Source organism: Mytilus galloprovincialis, chromosome 12, assembly GCF_965363235.1.
Source record: "Mytilus galloprovincialis chromosome 12, xbMytGall1.hap1.1, whole genome shotgun sequence".
Taxonomy (NCBI): domain Eukaryota; kingdom Metazoa; phylum Mollusca; class Bivalvia; order Mytilida; family Mytilidae; genus Mytilus; species Mytilus galloprovincialis.
Window position 1 is genome coordinate 74,327,283 of NC_134849.1, and position 23,130 is coordinate 74,350,412.

General features: G+C 33.3%; 1 protein-coding gene and 1 long non-coding RNA gene across 2 annotated transcripts in view; one reads left to right on the plus strand and one right to left on the minus strand.

Annotated features, from left to right (window-relative positions):
* Window positions 1-23,130, plus strand: part of LOC143053763 (uncharacterized) — a 63,732-nt gene that overhangs the window by 21,118 nt on the left and 19,484 nt on the right. Inside the window, exons 7-13 of the mRNA XM_076226541.1 lie at window positions 5,208-5,438; window positions 12,209-12,748; window positions 13,363-13,469; window positions 14,110-14,563; window positions 19,880-20,655; window positions 21,743-21,773; window positions 22,504-22,775. Of these exons, the coding sequence (XP_076082656.1) occupies window positions 5,208-5,438; window positions 12,209-12,748; window positions 13,363-13,469; window positions 14,110-14,563; window positions 19,880-20,655; window positions 21,743-21,773; window positions 22,504-22,775 (2,411 nt within the window). The remainder of the gene's footprint in view (window positions 1-5,207; window positions 5,439-12,208; window positions 12,749-13,362; window positions 13,470-14,109; window positions 14,564-19,879; window positions 20,656-21,742; window positions 21,774-22,503; window positions 22,776-23,130) is intronic.
* Window positions 2,833-4,374, minus strand: LOC143053793 (uncharacterized). Its single transcript, XR_012971454.1, has 2 exons — window positions 3,905-4,374; window positions 2,833-3,019 (listed from the first exon to the last, which is right to left on the minus strand). It is a non-coding gene; the product is annotated as an uncharacterized LOC143053793 (long non-coding RNA).

Sequence of the window (23,130 nt, forward strand, 5' to 3'; positions counted from 1 at the left end):
ATACGAGGTGAAATTATATCTTCTCTCGTGACTTCTGTGGAAAGTAAACTTGGAATTGATAGTACAAAAATAAAACACAATAGGCCTAAGTACATTGTTCATACACTTGTAACTGGGATTGGTTATTTTGTAACTAATCAGATTACGTAAATTACATTTTACATGTGCAGTTGTCTTGAATTAGTTTTGAAAATTTTATTATCCAGCTACATGTATATATGTGTCAATGAAAACAATGGCAAGTGTATCCCTCAGAGCCATCTGCTCTTTGATAAATTTATGTTATGACATTGTCATGATTGTGGAGTTATGATACTTCATTCTTTGAAAAAGCAACAAGCTCATGTCACAGCTCTTTATTTATATGTGCTTTACAAAGCAGTGTTTAAATTAAAATCTTAACTATTGTTTACTTATAATTTAAGCTTGGTGTCAGGTCATTAAAGATTGCATACTTTGGCGTTAATATTGATTCACTTAAATAGGGTCTTTGCATCGGAACTAAACACATTTAAAAACCAGTTATTGGCATGACAAGGGTTATGTTCTTCTCATATATGATGAAGACTCAGGTAAATGTCATATTCAACTCTTTGGTATCCAAATTTTTATCCTCCAACGTTGTAAAAAATTTAATGTGCAATTTATTTATACCCGTCAGATAATACAAAATATGTTGGATTGCAAATTCTCAAAACTCAGATTTATCTTTTTTAACGACCGTGACAAGAACCCATTAGGAGCAATACAATAATGGAGCTTTTGCATATTTTTTCTCTAACTAAATTAGAGTGCATTACTAAGAACTTGGTTGCTGATGAAATTTAAATCTGATTCACAGAAAAAAAAAATCTGTGACTAGATACCAAAAGATACCAAATTGGGTCAACTTCAGAAATTAACCGATTCACAAACTCTACAATTAAAAACAAATCCAACAATTCAACAACACTTCTCTTCTTCATTATTAACCGGATTTTTGTGACAAAAATGTCGGTTATTGATTTGGGGATGTACGGCGGGCGGGCGGCAATCAAATGTTGTCCGTGCATTAACTCATGAACCGTTCAACCAAAGCTTTTAAAATTTTAATATGTTGTTACTGACAACTAAATGAAGGTCAAGTTCAATAACGGCGATTTTGACTTTTACCGTTCAGGAGTTATGGTTTTTGAAAGATTGAAAAATGGAGTTTCCAGTCGTGTCCGTGCATTTACGCATGAACTGTTCTACCAAAGCTTCCCAAATTTTAATATGTTGTTACCGATGACGAAATGGAGGTCAAGTTTAATAATGACGATTTTGACTTTTACGGTTCAGGAGTTATGGTTCTTGAAAGATTGAAAAATGGAGTTTCCAGTCGTGTCCGTGCATTTACGCATGAACTGTTCTACCAAAGCTTCCCAAATTTTAATATATTGTTACTGATGACAAAATGGAGGTCAAGTTCAATAATGACGATTTTGACTTTTACCGTTTAGGAGTTATGGTTCTTGAAAGATTGAAAAATGGTGTTTCCAGTCGTGTCCATGCATTTTCTCATAAACCATCAACCAAAGCTTTTGAAATTTTTATATGTTGTTACTGATGACAAAATAGAGGTCAAGTTGAATAATGACGATTTTGACTTTTACCGTTCAGGAGTTATGGTTCTTGAAAGATCGTAAAATGGTGTTTCCATTCACGTTGCATTTACTAATGAACCATTCAATCTAAGCTTTTCAAATTTTAATATGTTGATACTGACTACAAAATGGAGGTCAAATTTGATATTGACGATTTTCACTTTCAGCATTCATCAGTTATGGTTCTTGTGATATTGCTAGGACACAAGTAAATGTTAATAAATCCGGTTTGCTGTCGTTGTGACAGCCTCTTGTTTTAAGACCTGTTTTGTTAAAAACATTTGTAGTAAAATTCAGTAAGATACACAAACCATGAACAAATTTCCAGAACATCATCAATTTTTCATCGATTTTTTTTAAATAGTAGAGTTGGTAATCTTATTATGAATGTGTTTTTTTCTTCATAAGCTACCCAATATAATGATTTATTGTGTATACTATCCAATTAATGGCAAGGTAGACAGTACATGATAGTTACATGAGCTTCACCACAGCTTTTATGTATGGTGCAACATTGTTATTGACGATTTACAAAACGGTTCTTTTATGCATTTATATCTATACATATGGGCAGGAATTGGTGTCAAAACCTAAATTTGGAAGGCAAATTAGATAAACCACTAAGAAAGGAACATGTGTACTAAGTGTCAAGTTATATATGACAATAAACTCACCCGAAACTAAAACCACCAAAAACTATATCCTGATTTGTGAAAGATGGAAAAACGACCAAACATACAAAAAAAAAGGGTAACATGATATATTCCCACATGGAGCATATGATGATAAAACAAATATTTGCATTGTTGAATCCACGTTATTAGTTTGGTTGTTCTTAAACATGTTAAAAACTTAGTTGGATGCCAAATTTGAAGTATACCCGACTTCAAGTGAGTACAATACTTGGAGCCTCAATCGGTGACTAGTGGTGCCAAAAAAAAACCAACTTAATTCTTTCCATCATCTTCTTCATAAACTACCTTGACCTAACACATTAACCTGATCTTTGGTGAACTGACGGACAGATGCATAGATTCGAAAACATTATGCCATCTACTAAGGTAGTTGGCACCATAATAAGTTCTAAAACTTCCACATAATGTTTTTTTCTCTTTGGGTTAAGCCCAAAAACTAATGTTATAATCTAACAAATTTTCTACCAAATAAAATTGCCGCATTTCAAAATCTGAAATCAATGAAAAATAAATAATGTGATAAAACTTTATTAAGTTTATAAAAAAAACGGGATTTCAATCCCCTGGAATAAACCAAAACAGGGTGTCCAAAACAGTAATGTCAACAGTGGACACAGTATATTCTTCCAGTGACCATACATCTTTCCACCTCTTGAATTACTGGACCGACACAAAGCCTGCATTTTCTTAATCAATGATCTGAAAATATAAAAGTAATCAAAATTTAAGTGCAAATTTTTTCAGTTACTTTCTGAGCTAAACAGTACACTAGCAACTTCTGCATGTGGAAAGTATCTGCATTAAAAATGGAACAATGAATGTTATGTTTCCAGTACGGTTTTTAAGCCTGTTTGGACAATATTGATGTAGACTTATTAATTTCAAGAACTGTAAATCAACTTAACCCACATTTGAATAGTTATTTTGATGTTTACAGGGAAATACCATTCATGTAAGACTTTAACCGAAAACATAATGCCCTTCTACTAACAAAGGCAGCAATACATTTTTTTGATTTAGCTTATCCCGTCCAAAATCTTGTTTTTTTTACTCTTTGTTTGCCATTATCAACATATATTATAGCATTTGTACACTTTTGAACAAGAATAGTAAAACCTTCCTACCTGTCTGTCTGAGTAAGGTGAGGGTCAAATATGTGGCAGTGTTTGTAATTGAACAAATTAAGATGAACTGGAAAACTTAAAGAATTTCATCTTGATTCTATAATATTATCACCGAAGGAGAAAAACAACACAAAACATACTGACAGTGATTCCAATTGAACCAGTTGAGCAATGTTGTGGAAAGCATACATACATGTACCGCCATGCACAATGAAAACTTTTCAAAGAATAGGCAAACAGGAAGTTGGTATCTGAAAAGTGCTCACACATTACAATTCATTACTGTTAAGCTGGTGGCCAAGTATGAAGAAATTAATGCCATTTTGCAAACTCATATTGAAGTGTGTGATACCCATATTTGACCCACGTTGACAAACAGACAGACAAGGTGATTGCAATTTAGTCCCTTACTCTATTGAGCGGGAGTATAAAAATAATATTCAGGCTATAGATATATTACAACTCTGACTTGTGAATCCCTTCTTTGTTAGGTGTTATTTTTATTTCTTTTCCTCTTGAGTGACTTGCTCTGATCTCTCGACACACTATCTTATTTTCTTATCGAAGATCACATGATTTTCTGTCATCTGTAAAGACTCTTGATCCATCTCTGTCTTGTCTTCTGTGTCTAATGCCCATCTGTTGTCGTGGTTGTACATTCATCATCTCTTAAAGGTATCTTTTGGTGGCTGAAATTGAGTGTAAAACATGAATAAAAATCTGACGTGACATGATACGATTAATGGCAACTCCTAAGACTTATGTTATGTTGTTTATGTTGTTTACACTAAAAACTTCATGATTCTTAATAATAATAAAAAAAAAAACAATTGTGAAAGACAATTTGGACATAAAATTTCATGGAAATTAATTATTCCGCTTGATTTATAGAAACTTCACAGTATTTAATACAAAAGACTTGACGTATGTGAACTCTTGTCATGTTGTTCCTGTTTTCATGAAATACAGTAACATCTTTGAATTTTAAAACTTTTTGTACTAAATAAATAGATAAAATAAATAACATCTTTGTTTTGTATATATTTGTATGTAGGTCAACATGTCAATTCAAATATTTACAGACTGCGATACAGGATGCAATTAAAAAAGAACTATGACATAATTTTTAACATGTAGTTCACACTATTGAAAATACAAAAAATACCTCAATTCTGTTGATACACATTTGTATTTATTACAATACTACAAGAACCAGGTGAAATGGAATGCAAGTGTTCAGTCTGTTAACATTTCTCATGCAAACATGTAATGGAAGCGATGTAAATGGTTTCTTTAAAAATGCCTGAATATCAATGAAAAAAAGAAACCACCTATGTTGCTTCAAGTAACACCATAAAATTAAATATAATATCACTATTTACGGATGCATTTTTAATGGGTTACAATTTTATATCTACAATTTAATAAATGAGAAACAAACATTCTATCAATTAATAGAAATTTTAGGCAATACTTTGATAGCAACAATATAGATACAAAAATCTTATTGGAATGTAAGTATGCTTTAAATCTGACAGTCAAAAAGTTAAAATTTTTTAGGTTCATCAAAACTGTCAGAAAATTTGAGTTATTTCCCTTAAGCTAGCAACTGTTTAACCTAAATGTGGGATGGAAATAAGAATATCCATAATTTCTGAAGAATAAAACTTTTTAGTCACTATTTATAAGGTGAAAGCAGAGATTTCTTGAGACATCATCAGAAATACATCAATAATTGACCATTTGGAAAAAAATATTTTCAGATTCCGTCCGATCTGCCATGTTGGACAAGTTGCTTGGCAGTGGAAGCTATGAATCATTTGACATGCGCTGCATGGTTACCGGCCAGTTCGCCGTTGGAAAATCAAGTCTGGTCAAGCTTTTAGTTGGGGATAATGTTCCAGAAGGGAGACAACCCACTGATGGCATTTCGCTCATAGAAGGTCGCTGTGGCCTTGATATTGAGACCAGAAGTTGGATCATGATTGATCCAGGTAAGAATACACAAATACATACATCTATTTATACCTGAGGAAGGTTCAGTGTTTGCCTAATGACAATGAGGGAGTGGGGTTTGTGGTCACGAAGGTTCTGTCATTTTGTATATTTATTGTCAGTCTAACAGGGTTTGAATCAATTGACAGAATAAAATTTCGTTTTTTATATATATTTTGGTAGGTAAATATTTAGAAAATAAATTTACACCTGGCATACCTGGCAGATAATGAAAAAGGCATTAACAATTTAATATCAAATCATTTGACATACTATAGTTCTTCTTATAGTGATGGATTTTTGTTTAGCATCTTGAAGCCCTACTTACTAGAGCGCTTTACAGGGATTTCTTTTTGTCTAAATTTATTGAATTATTCATTTTAGAGAAAGAGGTTGCCTTTTTAGCAACTTAACTTAATAGAAAATTATTTGACTATTAAAATTGATTGTTTTTTTTATTTTTGACAAATGTTAGAAGGTGAATAGTGATAGGTTAATAACGAGGGGCTTTATTTAATAAGTAGGTAATTTAGTCTGGGACTATTATACTATCGGACTTGAAATTGATCGATCTGTGGAGATTTCATTGTGCCGATAGTGGAATATTGATTTTTTGTTTTGATTGACAGCTTATCCTGTCACGTGGTTAATCAGCCTTCGGTACATGTGAACAATAAATTATGGCGAACAAGTCAGAATATCGAATACCTTTGAAATTAGTGGATTTGAAATAAAAAATATATATAATTAGATGCAAACAATGAAAATATATGTCATTGAATAATAAAATTATTTTAACAGATGAAATACATTTACTTGAAACAAGGATTTGTATAGAAATCCTTGCTTGAAATAAATGTTTTTACACGGGGATAAACTAATGCTGATCAAAACTGGGACTATTTTCTAAGTTCTTCTTTATTCTAACTTAATCGTCGAAGTAGTTTTGAAAGATAAATATTTTTCTTATTGTTTACGAAAAATTATTAATAAGTAGTCAATATATTAGTGTTGAAAATAAAACAAATATAGTCGAAATGCCGGCACTTTACTTGACCGCTATGAGTCGAAGGCAGAGACATGTATATATGTCTCTGGTCGAAGATTAACAAATCATAATTAATCCTAATAAGAACGATAAGTGTGCAATAAAATAAATGTTGGCAATTTCAGTTCATTATTAATTCCTATAACAAAAGTTATCTGGGTCAATAGCCACATTGTTTTGAACTTTTCTTATTAACTTCGTGTTTACACCTAATTTTCAATATGACAGCAACAACAAAAAAGCCGCTGTGAACGGGCCTACTTTTTGTAGTTCTGATTGTGGAACCTACTTTACATATTTTTACGAAGTCATTATGCCAATGCCACCTGAAGACCATTATTTAAAAAAAGAAAACAGATTTTAATAAAATTATTGCACATATAAAAAGCAGCAGGCAATTTTATAGGAACAGTATAATTTATTTGAGCCCTGCATATGGTTTCCAGTTGTAACGAGACAGAGATTAATATTCCATTTTTCCCTTTAAAAAGTGACAATACAAATAGGCCAATCCAACCTACAACCTATAAATATGATTTTACAACAAACTGAACTCGCGTAACTCAATCAACTGTATTAAGAAATTTTATGAATCTCATTTTTTGCACATTGTCCCCACACTATTATCATCCTGAAAAATTCAACCTTTAAATGTCATTTTTTACACTTAAGGTGGGATTTGGTGATTAATAACGACTGTCAAAGATCGAGATATATTTTATCATTATCATGATTATAGTAATCATGTTTACATTAGGGATTATCATTCGAATAACTATAAAAACAAAAAACAAATTACCGAAATTAAAACTAAAAGACCACGGCACGCTGTCACTGTCAAAATCATATGGCGTATTGATAAATTGTGCTGGTAAAGTCTCGTTCTTACGACGTGATGTTGAGTATTATTACACTCGTTGGTGTAACGGTTTCCAGTCCCCTTAGTATAATAGTCTCAGATTTAGTGTCAGTCTTATTATGTGGGTCATGGTGTTACAGTTTCCAGTCCCCTTAGTATAATAGTCTCAGATTAAGTGTCAGTCTTATTATGTGGGTCATGGTGTAACAGTTTCCAGTCCCCTTAGTATAATAGTCCCAGATTTAGTGTCAGTCTTATTATGTGGGTCATGGTGTAACGGTTTCCAGTCCCCTTAGTATAATAGTGTCAGATTTAGTGTCAGTCTTATTATGTGGGTCATGGTGTAACGGTTTCCAGTCCCCTTAGTATAATAGTCCCAGATTTCGTGTCAGTCTTATTATGTGGGTCATGGTGTAACAGTTTCCAGTCCCCTTAGTATAATAGTCTCAGATTTAGTGTCAGTCTTATTATGTGGGTCATGGTGTAACGGTTTCCAGTCCCCTTAGTATAATAATGTCAGATTTAGTGTCAGTCTTATCATGTGGGTCATGGTGTAACGGTTTCCAGTCCCCTTAGTATAATAGTCTCAGATTAAGTGTAAGTCTTATTATGTGGGTCATGGTGTAACGGTTTCCAGTCCCCTTAGTATAATAGTCTCAGATTAAGTGTAAGTCTTATTATGTGGGTCATGGTGTAACGGTTTCCAGTCCCCTTAGTATAATAGTCTCAGATTAAGTGTCAGTCTTATTATGTGGGTCATGGTGTAACGGTTTCCAGTCCCCTTAGTATAATAGTCTCAGATTTAGTGTCAGTCTTATTATGTGGGTCATGGTGTAACAGTTTCCAGTCCCCTTAGTATAATAGTCTCAGATTAAGTGTCAGTCTTATTATGTGGGTCATGGTGTAATGGTTTCCAGTCCCCTTAGTATAATAGTCTCAGATTTAGTGTCAGTCTTATTATGTGGGTCATGGTGTAACGTTTTCCAGTCCCCTTATTATAATAGTGTCGGATTTAGTGTCAGTCTTATCATGTGGGTCATGGTGTAATGGTTTCCAGTCCCCTTAGTATAATAGTCCCAGATTTGGTGTCAGTCTTATTATGTGGGTCATGGTGTAACAGTTTCCAGTCCCCTTAGTATAATAGTCTCAGATTTAATGTCAGTCTTATTATGTGGGTCATGGTGTAACAGTTTCCAGTCCCCTTAGTATAATAGTGTCAGTCTTATCATGTGGGTCATGGTGTAACGGTTTCCAGTCCTCTTAATATAATAGTCCCAGATTTAGTGTCAGTCTTATTATGTGGGTCATGGTGTAACGGTTTCCAGTCCCCTTAGTATAATAGTCTCAGATTTAGTGTCAGTCTTATTATGTGGGTCTTGGTGTAACGGTTTCCAGTCCCCTTAGTATAATAATTTCAGATTTAGTGTCAGTCTTATTATGTGGGTCATGCTGTAACGGTTTCCAGTCCCCTTAGTATAATAGTCTCAGATTTAGTGTCAGTCTTATTATGTGGGTCATGGTGTAACGGTTTCCAGTCCCCTTAGTATAATAGTCCCAGATTTATTGTCAGTCTTATTATGTGGGTCATGGTGTAACGGTTTCCAGTCCCCTTAGTATAATAGTCTCAGATTTAATGTCAGTCTTATTATGTGTGTCATGGTGTAACAGTTTCCAGTCCCCTTAGTATAATAGTGTCAGATTTAGTGTCAGTCTTATCATGTGGGTCATGGTGTAAGGGTTTCCAGTCCTCTTAATATAATAGTCTCAGATTTAGTGTCAGTCTTATTATGTGGGCCATGGTGTAACTGTTTCCAGTCCCCTTAGTATAATAGTCCCAGATTTAGTGTTAGTCTTATTATGTGGGTCATGGTGTAACGGTTTCCAGTCCCCTTAGTATAATAGTCTCAGATTTAATGCCAGTCTTATTATGTGGGTCATGGTGTAACAGTTTCCAGTCCCCTTAGTATAATAGTGTCAGATTTAGTGTCAGTCTTATCATGTGGGTCATGGTGTAACGGTTTCCAGTCCCCTTAGTATAATAGTCCCAGATTTAGTGTCAGTCTTATTATGTGGGTCATGGTGTAACGGTTTCCAGTCCCCTTAGTATAATAGTGTCAGATTTAGTGTCAGTCTTATCATGTGGGTCATGGTGTAACGGTTTCCAGTCCCCTTAGTATAATAGTCCCAGATTTAATGTCAGTCTTATTATGTGTGTCATGGTGTAACAGTTTCCAGTCCCCTTAGTATAATAGTGTCAGATTTAGTGTCAGTCTTATCATGTGGGTCATGGTGTAAGGGTTTCCAGTCCTCTTAATATAATAGTCCCAGATTTGGTGTCAGTCTTATTATGTGGGTCATGATGTAACAGTTTCCAGTCCCCTTAGTATAATAGTCTCAGATTTAGTGTCAGTCTTATTATGTGGGTCATGGTGTAAAGGTTTCCAGTCCCCTTAGTATAATAGTCCCAGATTTAGTGTCAGTCTTATTATGTGGGTCATGGTGTAACGGTTTCCAGTCCCCTTAGTATAATAGTCTCAGATTTAGTGTCAGTCTTATTATGTGGGTCATGTTAGTTGTTATTTCTAAAAGAAAAGGTGTACAAACAAAATGTTAGCAGCATTTTTTGTTCCAACGTGATGTCAAATATTGACTATAACGTAGACTAAGTCATCCCTGTATTGATTCTACGTGTTATTAAAGTTAAATCTGAATTGTATACCGTTTTAATATATCAATAAGGATATGAGGTATGATTGCAAATAAGACAACTATCCACCAAATTTCCAATAAAGTGGATGTCGGTATTAATTTAGCTATTCACACCAAAGTTTATCTATTTTGCATATATACATTTATATATATAATAGATAACATCAGTTATTTGTTGTTTATTTATACAGCAACTTATAATGCCTTGGATGTTGTTTATTTATACAGCAACTTATAATGCCTTGGATGTTGTTTATGTTATAGATAATGCATATTTTAAGGTTTTTCTTGTCGTTGAACACACCGAGGGGTGTCAGGATTGATCAAATGAAAGACCTACCGGAGGGAGGTCTTTCTTTGAACAATCCTGACATCCCGAGGTGTGTTCTACGACAAGAAAAACCTTAAAATATGCATTATCTGACTTATATACCGTCAAAAAATATTAATTTTATAAAGATTTGTAAAATTTAGTATCCTATTTTACCGATAACACTAAAGTGGGATATTCCTTTCTAATGCGTTCAGGTTTTAATACGCCTTGCGGCTCATGTAGAATGTGAAATAAAACTCACTAAATAATTTAGATATAAACCTTTTAAAAATCATCATCCATACACAATAAAAATATTACTGTAACTGCATGAAGTAAGACACAAATGTATTGTTACCATCCGATAACGGTGTATGACAAACACTAGACACATTGTAAGTAATTTATTGTACCACTTAGCTTATGGAAAAGGGGAAGGAGGTATGTTTTTTTTTCTATTTGTTATGTTAATCCTGTTGCGGAAAAGTGGTTATTTTTTTAACAATTTTACTTGAATCGAATGAAAAATTCAGAAATATTGTCTTTTGAATAGCAATACATTTTATTAAAAGATAATCAGGATATAATTATATACCCTCCGCACCCGACCCTTTCGTGAGTTACGTTAATGTTATTCAATAGAATATAAGATTATCTTATTAGTTGATCATCTGATAGAGTAAAAGGTATACATAAATTTAAAAAAGTTAAGAACTGACACGAAGACGAATATAAATACATGGAGGTCACAGTATGATTTCCTATTCAGTGTGTATCGTTCTGAACACGCATGAAATATTTGCCACTGGACGTTAAGCAAGCAACCAAAAATCAATCAACCTATTCAGTTTGACTCAATAAGATTTTCAAAATCTTACACACGAATATGTTAAATCTGGATTTATTTTATGAAAGTCTTCATTAAAATTCATCTGACATACATGATAATGTTTCTTTATTGTAGCGATAAATTAACAAAACTTCACGTTATTTGTTTCTAAAACTAAAATGCGGGACTACAATGACGGTTTCTTTTACACCTATCATCGATTGAACTTTAAAAAATAAATTCCAAATCGGCAACAAAAAACTATTAGACGAATAAAGTTTTGAAGTAAATCATAGATTGCATGTTTATCAAGGAAAATAATGACCTCACACAGGTCATTATTTTGTGCCTTGGAGCATATATCATTGAAACATGGTATCGTCCGGGTTGATTCTGAAAAAGAATAACCTGACGTTCTGAAAGAAAATAACTCCATATAGGTATATAATTATACAGCAACTTATAATGCCTTGGATGTTGTTTATTTATACAGCAACTTATAATGCCTTGGATGTTGTTTATTTATACAGCAACTTATAATGCCCTGGATGTTGTTTATTTATACAGCAACTTATAATGCCTTGGATGTTGTTTATTTATACAGCAACTTATAATGCCTTGGATGTTGTTTATTTATACAGCAACTTATAATGCCTTGGATGTTGTTTATTTATACAGCAACTTATAATGCCCTGGATGTTGTTTATTTATACAGCAACTTATAATGCCCTGGATGTTGTTTATTTATACAGCAACTTATAATGCCTTGGATGTTGTTTATTTATACAGCAACTTATAATGCCTTGGATGTTGTTTATTTATACAGCAACTTATAATGCCTTGGGTGTTGTTTATTTATACAGCAACTTATAATGCCTTGTTTGTTGTTTATTTATACAGCAACTTATAATGCCTTGGATGTTGTTTATTTATACAGCAACTTATAATGCCTTGGATGTTGTTTATTTATACAGCAACTTATAATGCCTTGGATGTTGTTTATTTATACAGCAACTTATAATGCCTTGGATGTTGTTTATAATAAAGTGTTAATGACCTCCGAAGAAGAAGATGAAAGTAAACAAACAAAAACACCAGAAAAACCTGAATCGGATGAAAAGCCTGTTGATAGTCCAAATAAAGAAGATACTCATTCTCAGAAGTCTGAAGCCACCAGGTCAACAGATTTCCCTGTGAACCTCTCAGATGAACCCACTACACAGCCACAAGCAGCCCAATCTTTGTCACTACAGATGTCCTCCAGTGAGTCTAAAAGACAGCAAATGAAGAAGAAAATGACGACCAAAATGACCAAAAAGGAAATAAGAAAGAGAATGGAGAAAGTCCTCAAAAGTGGGAAATATAAAATGAAAGTTGGCAGACTCATCTTCTGGGACTTTGGTGGACAGTATGTGTATTACACAACACACCAGACTTTCATGACATTCAGAGCCTTGTTTCTGGTAGTTTTTGATGGTAGTAAAAGATTGAATGAAGAAGTCCCTGATGTTCTGTGTTTTCCAGGGCAACACATGACACCAACCCCAGCAGGTAATAAGTGTTAATTACAATTATGAAATCTATATGTTTATACTTGTCTTGTTTGTCAATATATATACATAAACTAATCATAGATACCAGGACTGAAATTTTCATAATTTGCACCAGACGTGCATTTCGTCTGCATAAGACTCTTGAAATTGCTGTAGAAGATCATAGTAAATTGGAGGCAGACTGCAATGTTTTTCATGTTTTCAATTTTTATGGAGATTGTAAGCAGTTAAAAACATATTCATCCACATGTACAACACATATTTGTTTATCTAGATTTGACATATCAATGTAATAAGTAAACGGATTGATGCCAAAAGAAGGACAAGCTTATCATCCACATAGGGGAACACTAGTCCAGTTGTTGATGGTGTTCGTGTGACGTGTTTGTTGACTGCTGTTTGTCTTTGTCATCTTTATTTTGGAACATGATGTTTGTATTTTCTTGTTGAACTTCTAGTTTATGATTGCCTCCGTTTTTTCAAACCTGATCAAATGTAACAAATAATAATATTCACGTTATTATATATCAGATATTAAAATATAACTAAGATGCATTACAACTCATATCCCATATCGTATTTTAGTCTAACTCTACTTTCCTTGACTTTCAGTCTTTTTACTACACTGGGTGAACTCAATCCTTACCTATTGTAAAGTGGTGTATGCTGGCATCCCTAAGATCTTGTTTGTTGCCACCCATAAGGACAAGATACCAGTGGTAAGTAAAAAATAGAAAGACACTTGTAAGTCTTTTGTACATGCATTCCTCAGATCTTTTTTTGTAACCATGCAATAAGTACAAAGTACCAGTGGTAAATATTTTAATATAGGTATGTTTATCCAGGAATATTTGAGTTTTCCTTAATCCACGAAATAGGTACCCACGAAAATAAATGAATCCATAGTAAACAAATAATTCATTAAGAGATCTAGACAAATGCTAGGTATTTATCAATAGTATATAAGGTAATTTGCATATGTCCAAAGTGGAGGTAGACTTCTTTACATCTGTTCATGTTTCCATTTGTTTCATTAATCTTAAGCTTGATGTTAGTGATCTCCTTTTGATTTTTACCAGTGGCGGATCCATAACTTTGTATACGGTCCGACTAACTACCATAAGAGGGGGCCGCTACAGTCATTTTTTGGTTACCAAATACAATGTAGTCTGTGTTCATTAAAAATATATTAACATAGGTCATAGCAAAGATAGCAGCTTTAAGTATGTATGTATGTAGTCTTTGTAAATTGTATATGATGTCTTAGAATGTACTTACTGCAGTGGGATAACGGGTATTGTGTGTCATTCCATGCAATGATTATATCTTCAATGTTACTCTAATTTATTTTGTTGGCAGGAGGATGTAGAAGCCAGACGTGCAATATTGTACAGCGAAGTAGAGGAATTATTCAGGGACCATGAAGGAAGAAATCATCTCGTCCTTGACAAACAAATATTTGTCAATGCAACTGATAAAGCTGATCAAGAAATTGAATCCCTGAAAAAAGCCATCACAGAGCTAACATTTGACCATCCATGTTGGGGGGAGAGGATGCCAAACGCTTGGGTCCCACTTGAACTGGAGATAGCTGAGTTGGTTGCTGCAGGAAAACAAATTCTGTCATTGGAAGAAGTTGAAGAATTAAATACAATCAGCAAGGTGTCCGTTCTGGATGTAAAACAACTTCAGGAGTTCCTCCATTTCCAGCACTCGCTGGGGAAGATCGTGTACATTGATACCCAGCAGCTCAGAGATTATGTCATAATCAACCCACTACTTATGGTGGAGGTCATGAGATCATTTGTGACAGGTATGTGTTTCAATAGTTATTATGGATGTGATGAGGTCCTTTGTGACAGGTATGTGTCTCAATAGTTATTATGGATGTTATGAGGTCCTTTGTGACAGATATGTGTTTCAATAGTTATTATGGATGTTATGAAGTCCTTTGTGACAGGTATGTGTCTCAATAGTTATTATGGGTGTTATGAAGTCCTTTGTGACAGATATGTGTTTCAATAGTTATTATGGATGTTATGAAGTCCTTTGTGACAGGTATGTGTTTCAATAGTTATTATGGATGTTTTGAGGTCCTTTGTGACAGGTATGTGTTTCAATAGTTATTATGGATGTTATGAGGTCCTTTGTGACAGATATGTGTTTCAATAGTTATTATTGATGTTATGAAGTCCTTTGTGACAGGTATGTGTTTCAATAATTATTATGGATGTTATGAGGTCCTTTGTGACAGATATGTGTTTCAATAGTTATTATGGATGTTATGAAGTCCTTTGTGACAGGTATGTGTTTCAATAGTTATTATGGATGTTTTGAGGTCATTTGTGACAGGTATGTGTCTCAATAGTTATTATGGATGTTATGAGGTCCTTTATGACAGGTATGTGTTTCAATAGTTATTATGGATGTTATGAGGTCCTTTGTGACAGGTATGTGTTTCAATAGTTATTATGGATGTTATGAGGTCCTTTGTGACAGATATGTGTTTCAATAGTTATTATGGATGTTATGAGGTCCTTTGTGACAGGTATGTGTCTCAATAGTTATTATGGGTGTTATGAAGTCCTTTGTGACAGGTATGTGTCTCAATAGTTATTATGGATGTTATGAGGTCCTTTGTGACAGATATGTGTTTCAATAGTTATTATGGATGTTATGAAGTCCTTTGTGACAGGTATGTGTCTCAATAGTTATTATGGATGTTATGAAGTCCTTTGTGACAGGTATGTGTTTCAATAATTATTATGGATGTTATGAAGTCCTTTATGACGGGTATGTGTTACACTAGTTATAATTGATGTTATGAGGTCATTTATGACAGGTATGTGTTTCAATAATTATTATGGATGCTATGAAGTCCTTTGTGACAGGTATGTGTTTCAATAATTATTATGGATGTTATGAAGTCCTTTATGACGGGTATGTGTTACACTAGTTATAATTGATGTTATGAGGTCCTTTATGACGGGTATGTGTTACACTAGTTATAATTGATGTTATGAGGTCCTTTGTGACAGGTATGTGTTTCAATAGTTATTATGGATGTTATGAAGTCCTTTGTGACAGATACGTGTTTCAATAGTTATTATGGATGTTATGAAGTCCTTTGTGACAGGTATGTGTTTCAATAATTATTATGGATGTTATGAAGTCCTTTATGACGGGTATGTGTTACACTAGTTATAATTGATGTTATGAGGTCATTTATGACAGGTATGTGTTTCAATAATTATTATGGATGTTATGAAGTCCTTTGTGACAGATACGTGTTTCAATAGTTATTATGGATGTTATGAAGTCCTTTGTGACAGGTATGTGTTTCAATAATTATTATGGATGTTATGAAGTCTTTTATGACGGGTATGTGTTACACTAGTTATAATTGATGTTATGAGGTCATTTATGACAGGTATGTGTTTCAATAATTATTATGGATGTTATGAAGTCCTTTGTGACAGGTATGTGTTTCAATAATTATTATGGATGTTATGAAGTCCTTTATGACAGGTATGTGTTACACTAGTTATAATTGATGTTATGAGGTCCTTTATGACGGGTATGTGTTACACTAGTTATAATTGATGTTATGAGGTCCTTTGTGACAGGTATGTGTTTCAATAGTTATTATGGATGTTATGAAGTCCTTTGTGACAGATATGTGTTTCAATAGTTATTATGGATGTTATGAAGTCCTTTGTGAAAGTAATGTGTTTCAATAATTATTATGGATGTTATGAAGTCCTTTATGACGGGTATGTGTTAAACTAGTTATAATCGGTGTTATGAGGTCATTTATGACAGGTATGTGTTTCAATAATTATTATGGATGTTATGAGGTCCTTTGTGACAGGTATGTGTTTCAATAGTTAGTATGGATGTTATGAAGTCCTTTTAACAGGTATGTGTTACACTAGTTATTATTGATGTTATGAGGTCATTTGTGACAGGTATGTGTTTCAATAATTATTATGGATGTTATGAGGTGCTTTGTGACAGATATGTGCATGTTTCAATAATTATTATGGATGATATGAGGTCCTTTGTGACAGATATGTGTTTCAATAATTATTATGGATGTTATGAGGTGCTTTGTGACAGGTATGTGTTTCAATAGTTATTATGGATGTTATGAGGTCCTTTGTGACAGGTATGTGTTTCAATAGTTATTATGGATGTTATGAAGTCCTTTGTGACAGATATGTGTTTCAATAGTTATTATGGATGTTATGAAGTCCTTTGTGACAGGTATGTGTTTCAATAATTATTATGGATGTTATGAAGTCCTTTATGACGGGTATGTGTTACACTAGTTATAATTGATGTTATGAGGTCATTTATGACAGGTATGTGTTTCAATAATTATTATGGATGTTATGAGGTCCTTTGTGACAGGTATGTGTTTCAATAGTTATTATGGATGTTATGAAGTCCTTTATGACGGGTATGTGTTACACTAGTTATTATTGATGTTATGAGGTCATTTGTGACAGGTATGTGTTTCAATAATTATTATGGATGTTATTAGGTGCTTTGTGACAGATATGTGCATGTTTCAATAATTATTATGGATGTTATGAGGTCCTTTGTGACAGATATGTGTTTCAATAATTATTATGGATGTAATGAGGTGCTTTGTGACAGGTATGTGTTTCAATAGTTATTATGGATGTTATGAGGTGCTTTGTGACAGGTATGTGTTTCAATAATTATTATGGATGTTATGAGGTGCTTTGTGACAGATATGTGCATGTTTCAATAATTATTATGGATGTTATGAGGTGCTTTGTGACAGGTATGTGTTTCAATAATTATTATGGATGTTATGAGGTGCTTTGTGACAGGTATGTGTTACACTAGTTATTATGGATGCTATAAGGTCCTTTGTGACGGGTATGTGTTTCAATAGTTACTATGGATGTTATGAGGTCCTTTGTGACAGGTTTGTGTTTCAATACTTAATATTGATCAATTATGTTACAACCCTTTTCTGCAAGATGTAATTAATGTTTACCATTGTTGTCATTAGTGACATGACATCATAGAGAGGAGTCAATTACAAAGTATACTTTGCATAATGTGAATTCTTTTAAATGATATATTAAATCTTGAAATAGTTAATGTTGAGATAAACATTAAGCAAAAAGTCCTTAATTTGCAAGTTTCTTTTTCAATTTCTATATTGAATTGACTCAAATGAAATTTGAAATTTCCCACAATTTGATATTTTGATGGCTTTTTCTCAGAATTATAATGTTTAGCCATAAGCCACAAAATCCTGATTGCAATGTTTTTTTCGGTCACACAATTGCAGCTAAACTTAAAATCAACGGCTAACTTCTTTACCAAGACAAGTTAAAACATTTTTTGGTAGTTTGTTCTACTGCTGTCAAATTTTGAAATTACTTGTAAAGGTTTTAATCTGAATTTATTGTAAACTGAAAATTTTAGCTTTTTAACGTATTAATTTAATTCTTTAAGTTCACAACAAAACACCAAATTACCAAACATTATTGCATCCTGTAAAATACACATATAATTGAGATCTCTGTAGATTAACATGAAAATTCAAGTTGATTTGCAAAAGTTGTAGAAATGTTTGAACAATACATGTACACAAAACAACCAAATAACCTGGAAATGTGTACAGTCAATTAAGGAATAACAATACTGTAGTTGAAGAGTTGCCACCGTCAATTGTAGATTTTACGGTCGCAAATGCAGTTTTACTGGCGACGTGTAGCGGAGACAGTAAAGTGGAGATTTGCGACCGTCCAATCAAAATTGACGGTGGCAACTCTTCAACTACAGTACTGTTATTCCGATTCTAATGCATTTAAAAAAGAAAAAGTATGATAAAACTTTAAAAAACATCTAAATTTGACAAATAGAAAAAAATCCGCGAAACTTCATGAATTATTTTGGCACAAAGACGTCATGGCTAAAGTGACGTCATACAAATGAAAACTTACAAACTGGAGGTTATCACGTTACCCGTACGCTTCAAATTCGGATAAAATTACATTAAAACGCCAAATTCGAGGTAGGTGTTGTGTTATTTTCGATTATATAGTAGTAATCGAACATATGTTGATTCAGTCAATTCGAAATGGGGGGGTCCCTCCTTAGTTACGCCTGGTCAACTGTGGATTCTAATGCATTAAAAAAAGAAAAAGTACGATGAAACTTTAAAAAACGTCTAAATTTGACAAATAGAAAAAAATCCGCGAAACTTCATGAATTATTTTGGCACAAAGACGTCATGGCTAAACGTGACGTCATACAAATGAAAACTTACAAACTGGAGGTTATCACGTTACCCGTACGCTTCAAATTCGGATAAAATTACATTAAAACGCCAAATTCGAGGTAGGTGTTGTGTTATTTTCGATTATATAGTAGTAATCGAACATATGTTGATTCAGTCAATTCGAAATGGGGGGTCCCTCCTTAGTTACGCCTGGTCAACTGTGGATTTGACGGCAACTTTTAGCCAATGAAAGAAATTGTAACATCCAAATTGCATTAGAATATATAATTGACATTAGTGGGCTGGTTCAGACCAGTCTATACTAAATTAAAGGTGGAGACTGAGACAATACAGGTCGAGACTGGCCAAAACAAACTATTTCATTATTTGATGATTTTTTATCAATGCTATCAACAATTTAAATAAAATGATTTTAACTGTACAATTAGCATACCAGTCCACTGACCCCTATTTTGCGGGTTAAACCCTTTTATTTCCCTCCGACTGCATAGATAGCACATTTGCAGAATATACATTACTAGTAGTTATTTGATAGTTAATTTGCTGAAACTACTTTTGTGGACATATGGAAAAAATCTGCAGAGGTTTCTACAATCGATAGAGGAGATGTGGCCGTTACCTCTATTATTGACAGTGCTCATGTTTTCTTATATTAACTTGAAACAGTAACTAAAATTCTTTCTTTTTTTTTTTTTTATTTTCTGATTTATATATGTTCTCTATGTTAGAAGAAATATAGCTATATTTATGTAAGTCCATTATGTACTACTTGAAACAATCTGTAATTTCATGTTAATAACCCCAAATTTTTTTTTACCTCTGTGTTATTTTTTTTTTAAGACAAAGTATTTTGGCCAAAGAAAAGAAGAATGCAGGAAATTTTCAGAAGAATGTCAGACAGTGGAATAATATGCAGAGGAGACCTGTACAGCATTTGGGACCAAAAGGACTTCCGAGCAATTATACCATACAAAGAGTTCATATTCAACATCCTCATTCATTTAGACATCCTGGCAGAGCAACGTAGATATGATATAGCTACCGGAATGCGGTTACCAGTAGAGAACTATTTTGTACCCTGTATGGTCACTGAAAGAGATACCTCCAGCTTCATGGTCAAAGAATGTAAACCAGAAAGAGCTATTTGCTTAGCATTTGTTTTTAAAGGGACTGTTATACCACCAGCTTTACCTAATCGTCTGATCAGTGCATGTCTGAGCATGTGGACTCTGAAGCAGTATGAAGGTAGAAAGCTCCTCTTTTCAGGATTTATTGTAGTATCCTTTGACAAGGCACATGATATTGTAGTATGCGTTGAAGGCAATAAGATTCTTCTGTATATAGTCCATAAAACCTCCGCTGGACTTATTGTACCAGATATAGCCACTGGAGTTAAGGAATGCTTGGTTACAACAATGGAGAGAATTTCAGATTTTTATCAGTCCACGATCCATATTAACCGCAGCCAACAATTACCTTTTCATATTGAATATTCATGTTCTGAGTTGAAATGCTTTATTAATGAAGAAGAAGCTTTGCAGACCAATACATGGGTTTGTGATGGGCATCACCTAACTCATAGAGCGGGATACTCTGCTGTTTGGAACCAAGCAAAGGTATATATATATATAGCTTATGTATAAGATATGGATCTCTATAAAATTGTACCATAAGGTTCAATACCACAATAGAAAAGTTAGGATTGACTTTAGGGGTTATGGCCCAAACCGATCATGAATTGGGGGCAAAATAGAGGGGAGGGGACAAGATTTTCTGGTTAATGGACATTTTTGAAGTGTTAGTCTATTGATCTCTTTGAAATTGTAAGACCTCGGTTCCGTTTGCACTTTGGGGGAAATGGCTCAAACCATTCAGGAATAGGGTCAGAGAGTAAGAAGAACAATTTGTTTCTTGTTTCCAGGCAAAAACTTCAAAACCTCTATAAAATTATACCACGAGGCTTCTCTACCACACACAGAATGTTGGGGTGATTATTCGAATTGTTTAAAACATTACAAAACTAGACGCCAAATAGGAACCAAAATAGGTCTATAAAGGGTCCAAAATTAAACATGAATTATTGTGGTTCTATAATAGACTGAATCTAACTGCATATAGATTATTTATTTTGGAATCTGTTTTTAAATTAGTCCATATTAAGGTCCAACGGATCCAAAATTAAGCTCTGTTTGTATTAAGATTTTCTTTTTTTTTCTATTCATGTCCTATTTAAAATTTTAAGCTATCTGTGTCGGCAATAAATAAATTAATGTCAAGTATTTAATCACTGTCCATATTCAAAATTACATCAAGCTTGTGTATATTCTTCATAATATCCCCGACTGTTCATAGTTCGACCTCTTGCGATCGTACCAAGCTGCCCCGGGCGGAACACATTCTTATTCATGTTGTAACTGTTACACGAACATAGACCCAACATGAAATGATTATTCTGTGTTGTAGCGTAAAAGTGGTGATTGAGGATAATTTTGGCTGTTCTATTGTATGTATTTCTGTCCTGCTTTTGTTAAATCTGAAGCTGTTTATATAGTGATTTATGTTTTGCTGTTTTTGCTTTTTTTGTCATGGTGATTAGGTCTTTTTTTAGCTTAAATGGTTTAAATTTTACCTTGTATCTTGAGAACTAATACATGTATTATATCATTCTGTCAATAATTATTTTTAAATATTTTATTTCTACAGAAGATAGAACAGTGTGAGCAGAATTGTCAAGGTAAGATATATGGCTGAATAGAAGTATAACAAAAAATATGCAACTCCCAAGGCAATTTCAAAAAAGGGAATTCCATAAAAAAGACAAAATCAGATGCTATCAACCAACAAAACAAGTTATTTATAGTGATATTGATTTGTTGAAGGCAACATACAGTTAATACAATATATTTGTTATCCTATATTCACAGTGACTTATTATAACCATGTGGTGTGTCAAAAATTGTTTATCAAAACATCACAAAAGATTTTTAGCACACTCAATTCTTTACTTTTGAAAACATTTCAGCTACTGTAAAGAATTATATATAACACAGATAAATAGAAAAAGATCTACAAAACACCATACAAGGTTTGAAAATTAACTTCATAGAGTATTTTATATTCTGAGCGTCAGTAATGAGTCTTATGTAGACGAAATGCACATCTGGCGAATCAAATTATGAGCCTGCTACCTTTGATAAGTATTATATGTAAGGCTGATTTCTACATCCTCATCATTTATTATATGGAGCAGAATAAATAGTAAAGGAGTCCTTTATATATTTGGCTAGTTTGGCAATAGTTTATGCATATTCAGTAAGCATCCAGAAATCACGGGAAGGTCGTTTCTAGATTTAACTTGTTATTCCGATGAAATGTTATGACAAAAGATTTTGTTATGACACTGTTTATTTGCAGGTTGTTTTTTGTTTGACAGATGAAATTTTCATTACAAAGTGTAATTTCAGGTTTAAGTGATGATGCTTTAAACCAAAGACCAAGTGATATTGAACTCTTGCGTTTTTCCATTAAATGCTCATCGAGTCAAATGTACAAATTAGTTACATATCTAGAAATGTCTGAGAAATGGGATGATATTCAGCACAATTATCAAAACAATATAGAGGTAGCAAAGTTTTTGGTTTTATCTAAATGGAAAGAGATGAAAGAGGAGAGCAATTTCAGAGCACTTGCAGAAGCTCTGACAAACATGGATATATCAACACATATCTTGTGTCAAGTAAGTTTGAATACTTTGTAAAGATTGTAAACCTTTGAATGTTTCAAATTGTTTTTACAGTAGTATGTATGCTATTTGTTGTATGATTCATTAACTTTCCTTTTATCTAACGTTGAATTGATTGAATCAGTGTATGCTTGATATAGACACTTGTCTGTCATTGAAACCTCTCCAAAGTGTCCCTGTTGTTGATGTTCATGTGTCTTCATTTTGACGACTTATATCGAAAAGAAAATAACATCTCTTACTAGCTCATCTAGTCAAAAAAGGCTAAAGGAGTTGTTGCTACACAGTCAAATTTCCCTCACATAAATCCCACGTGAAATTCACATTAATGTCACATCAAACAAGCTCA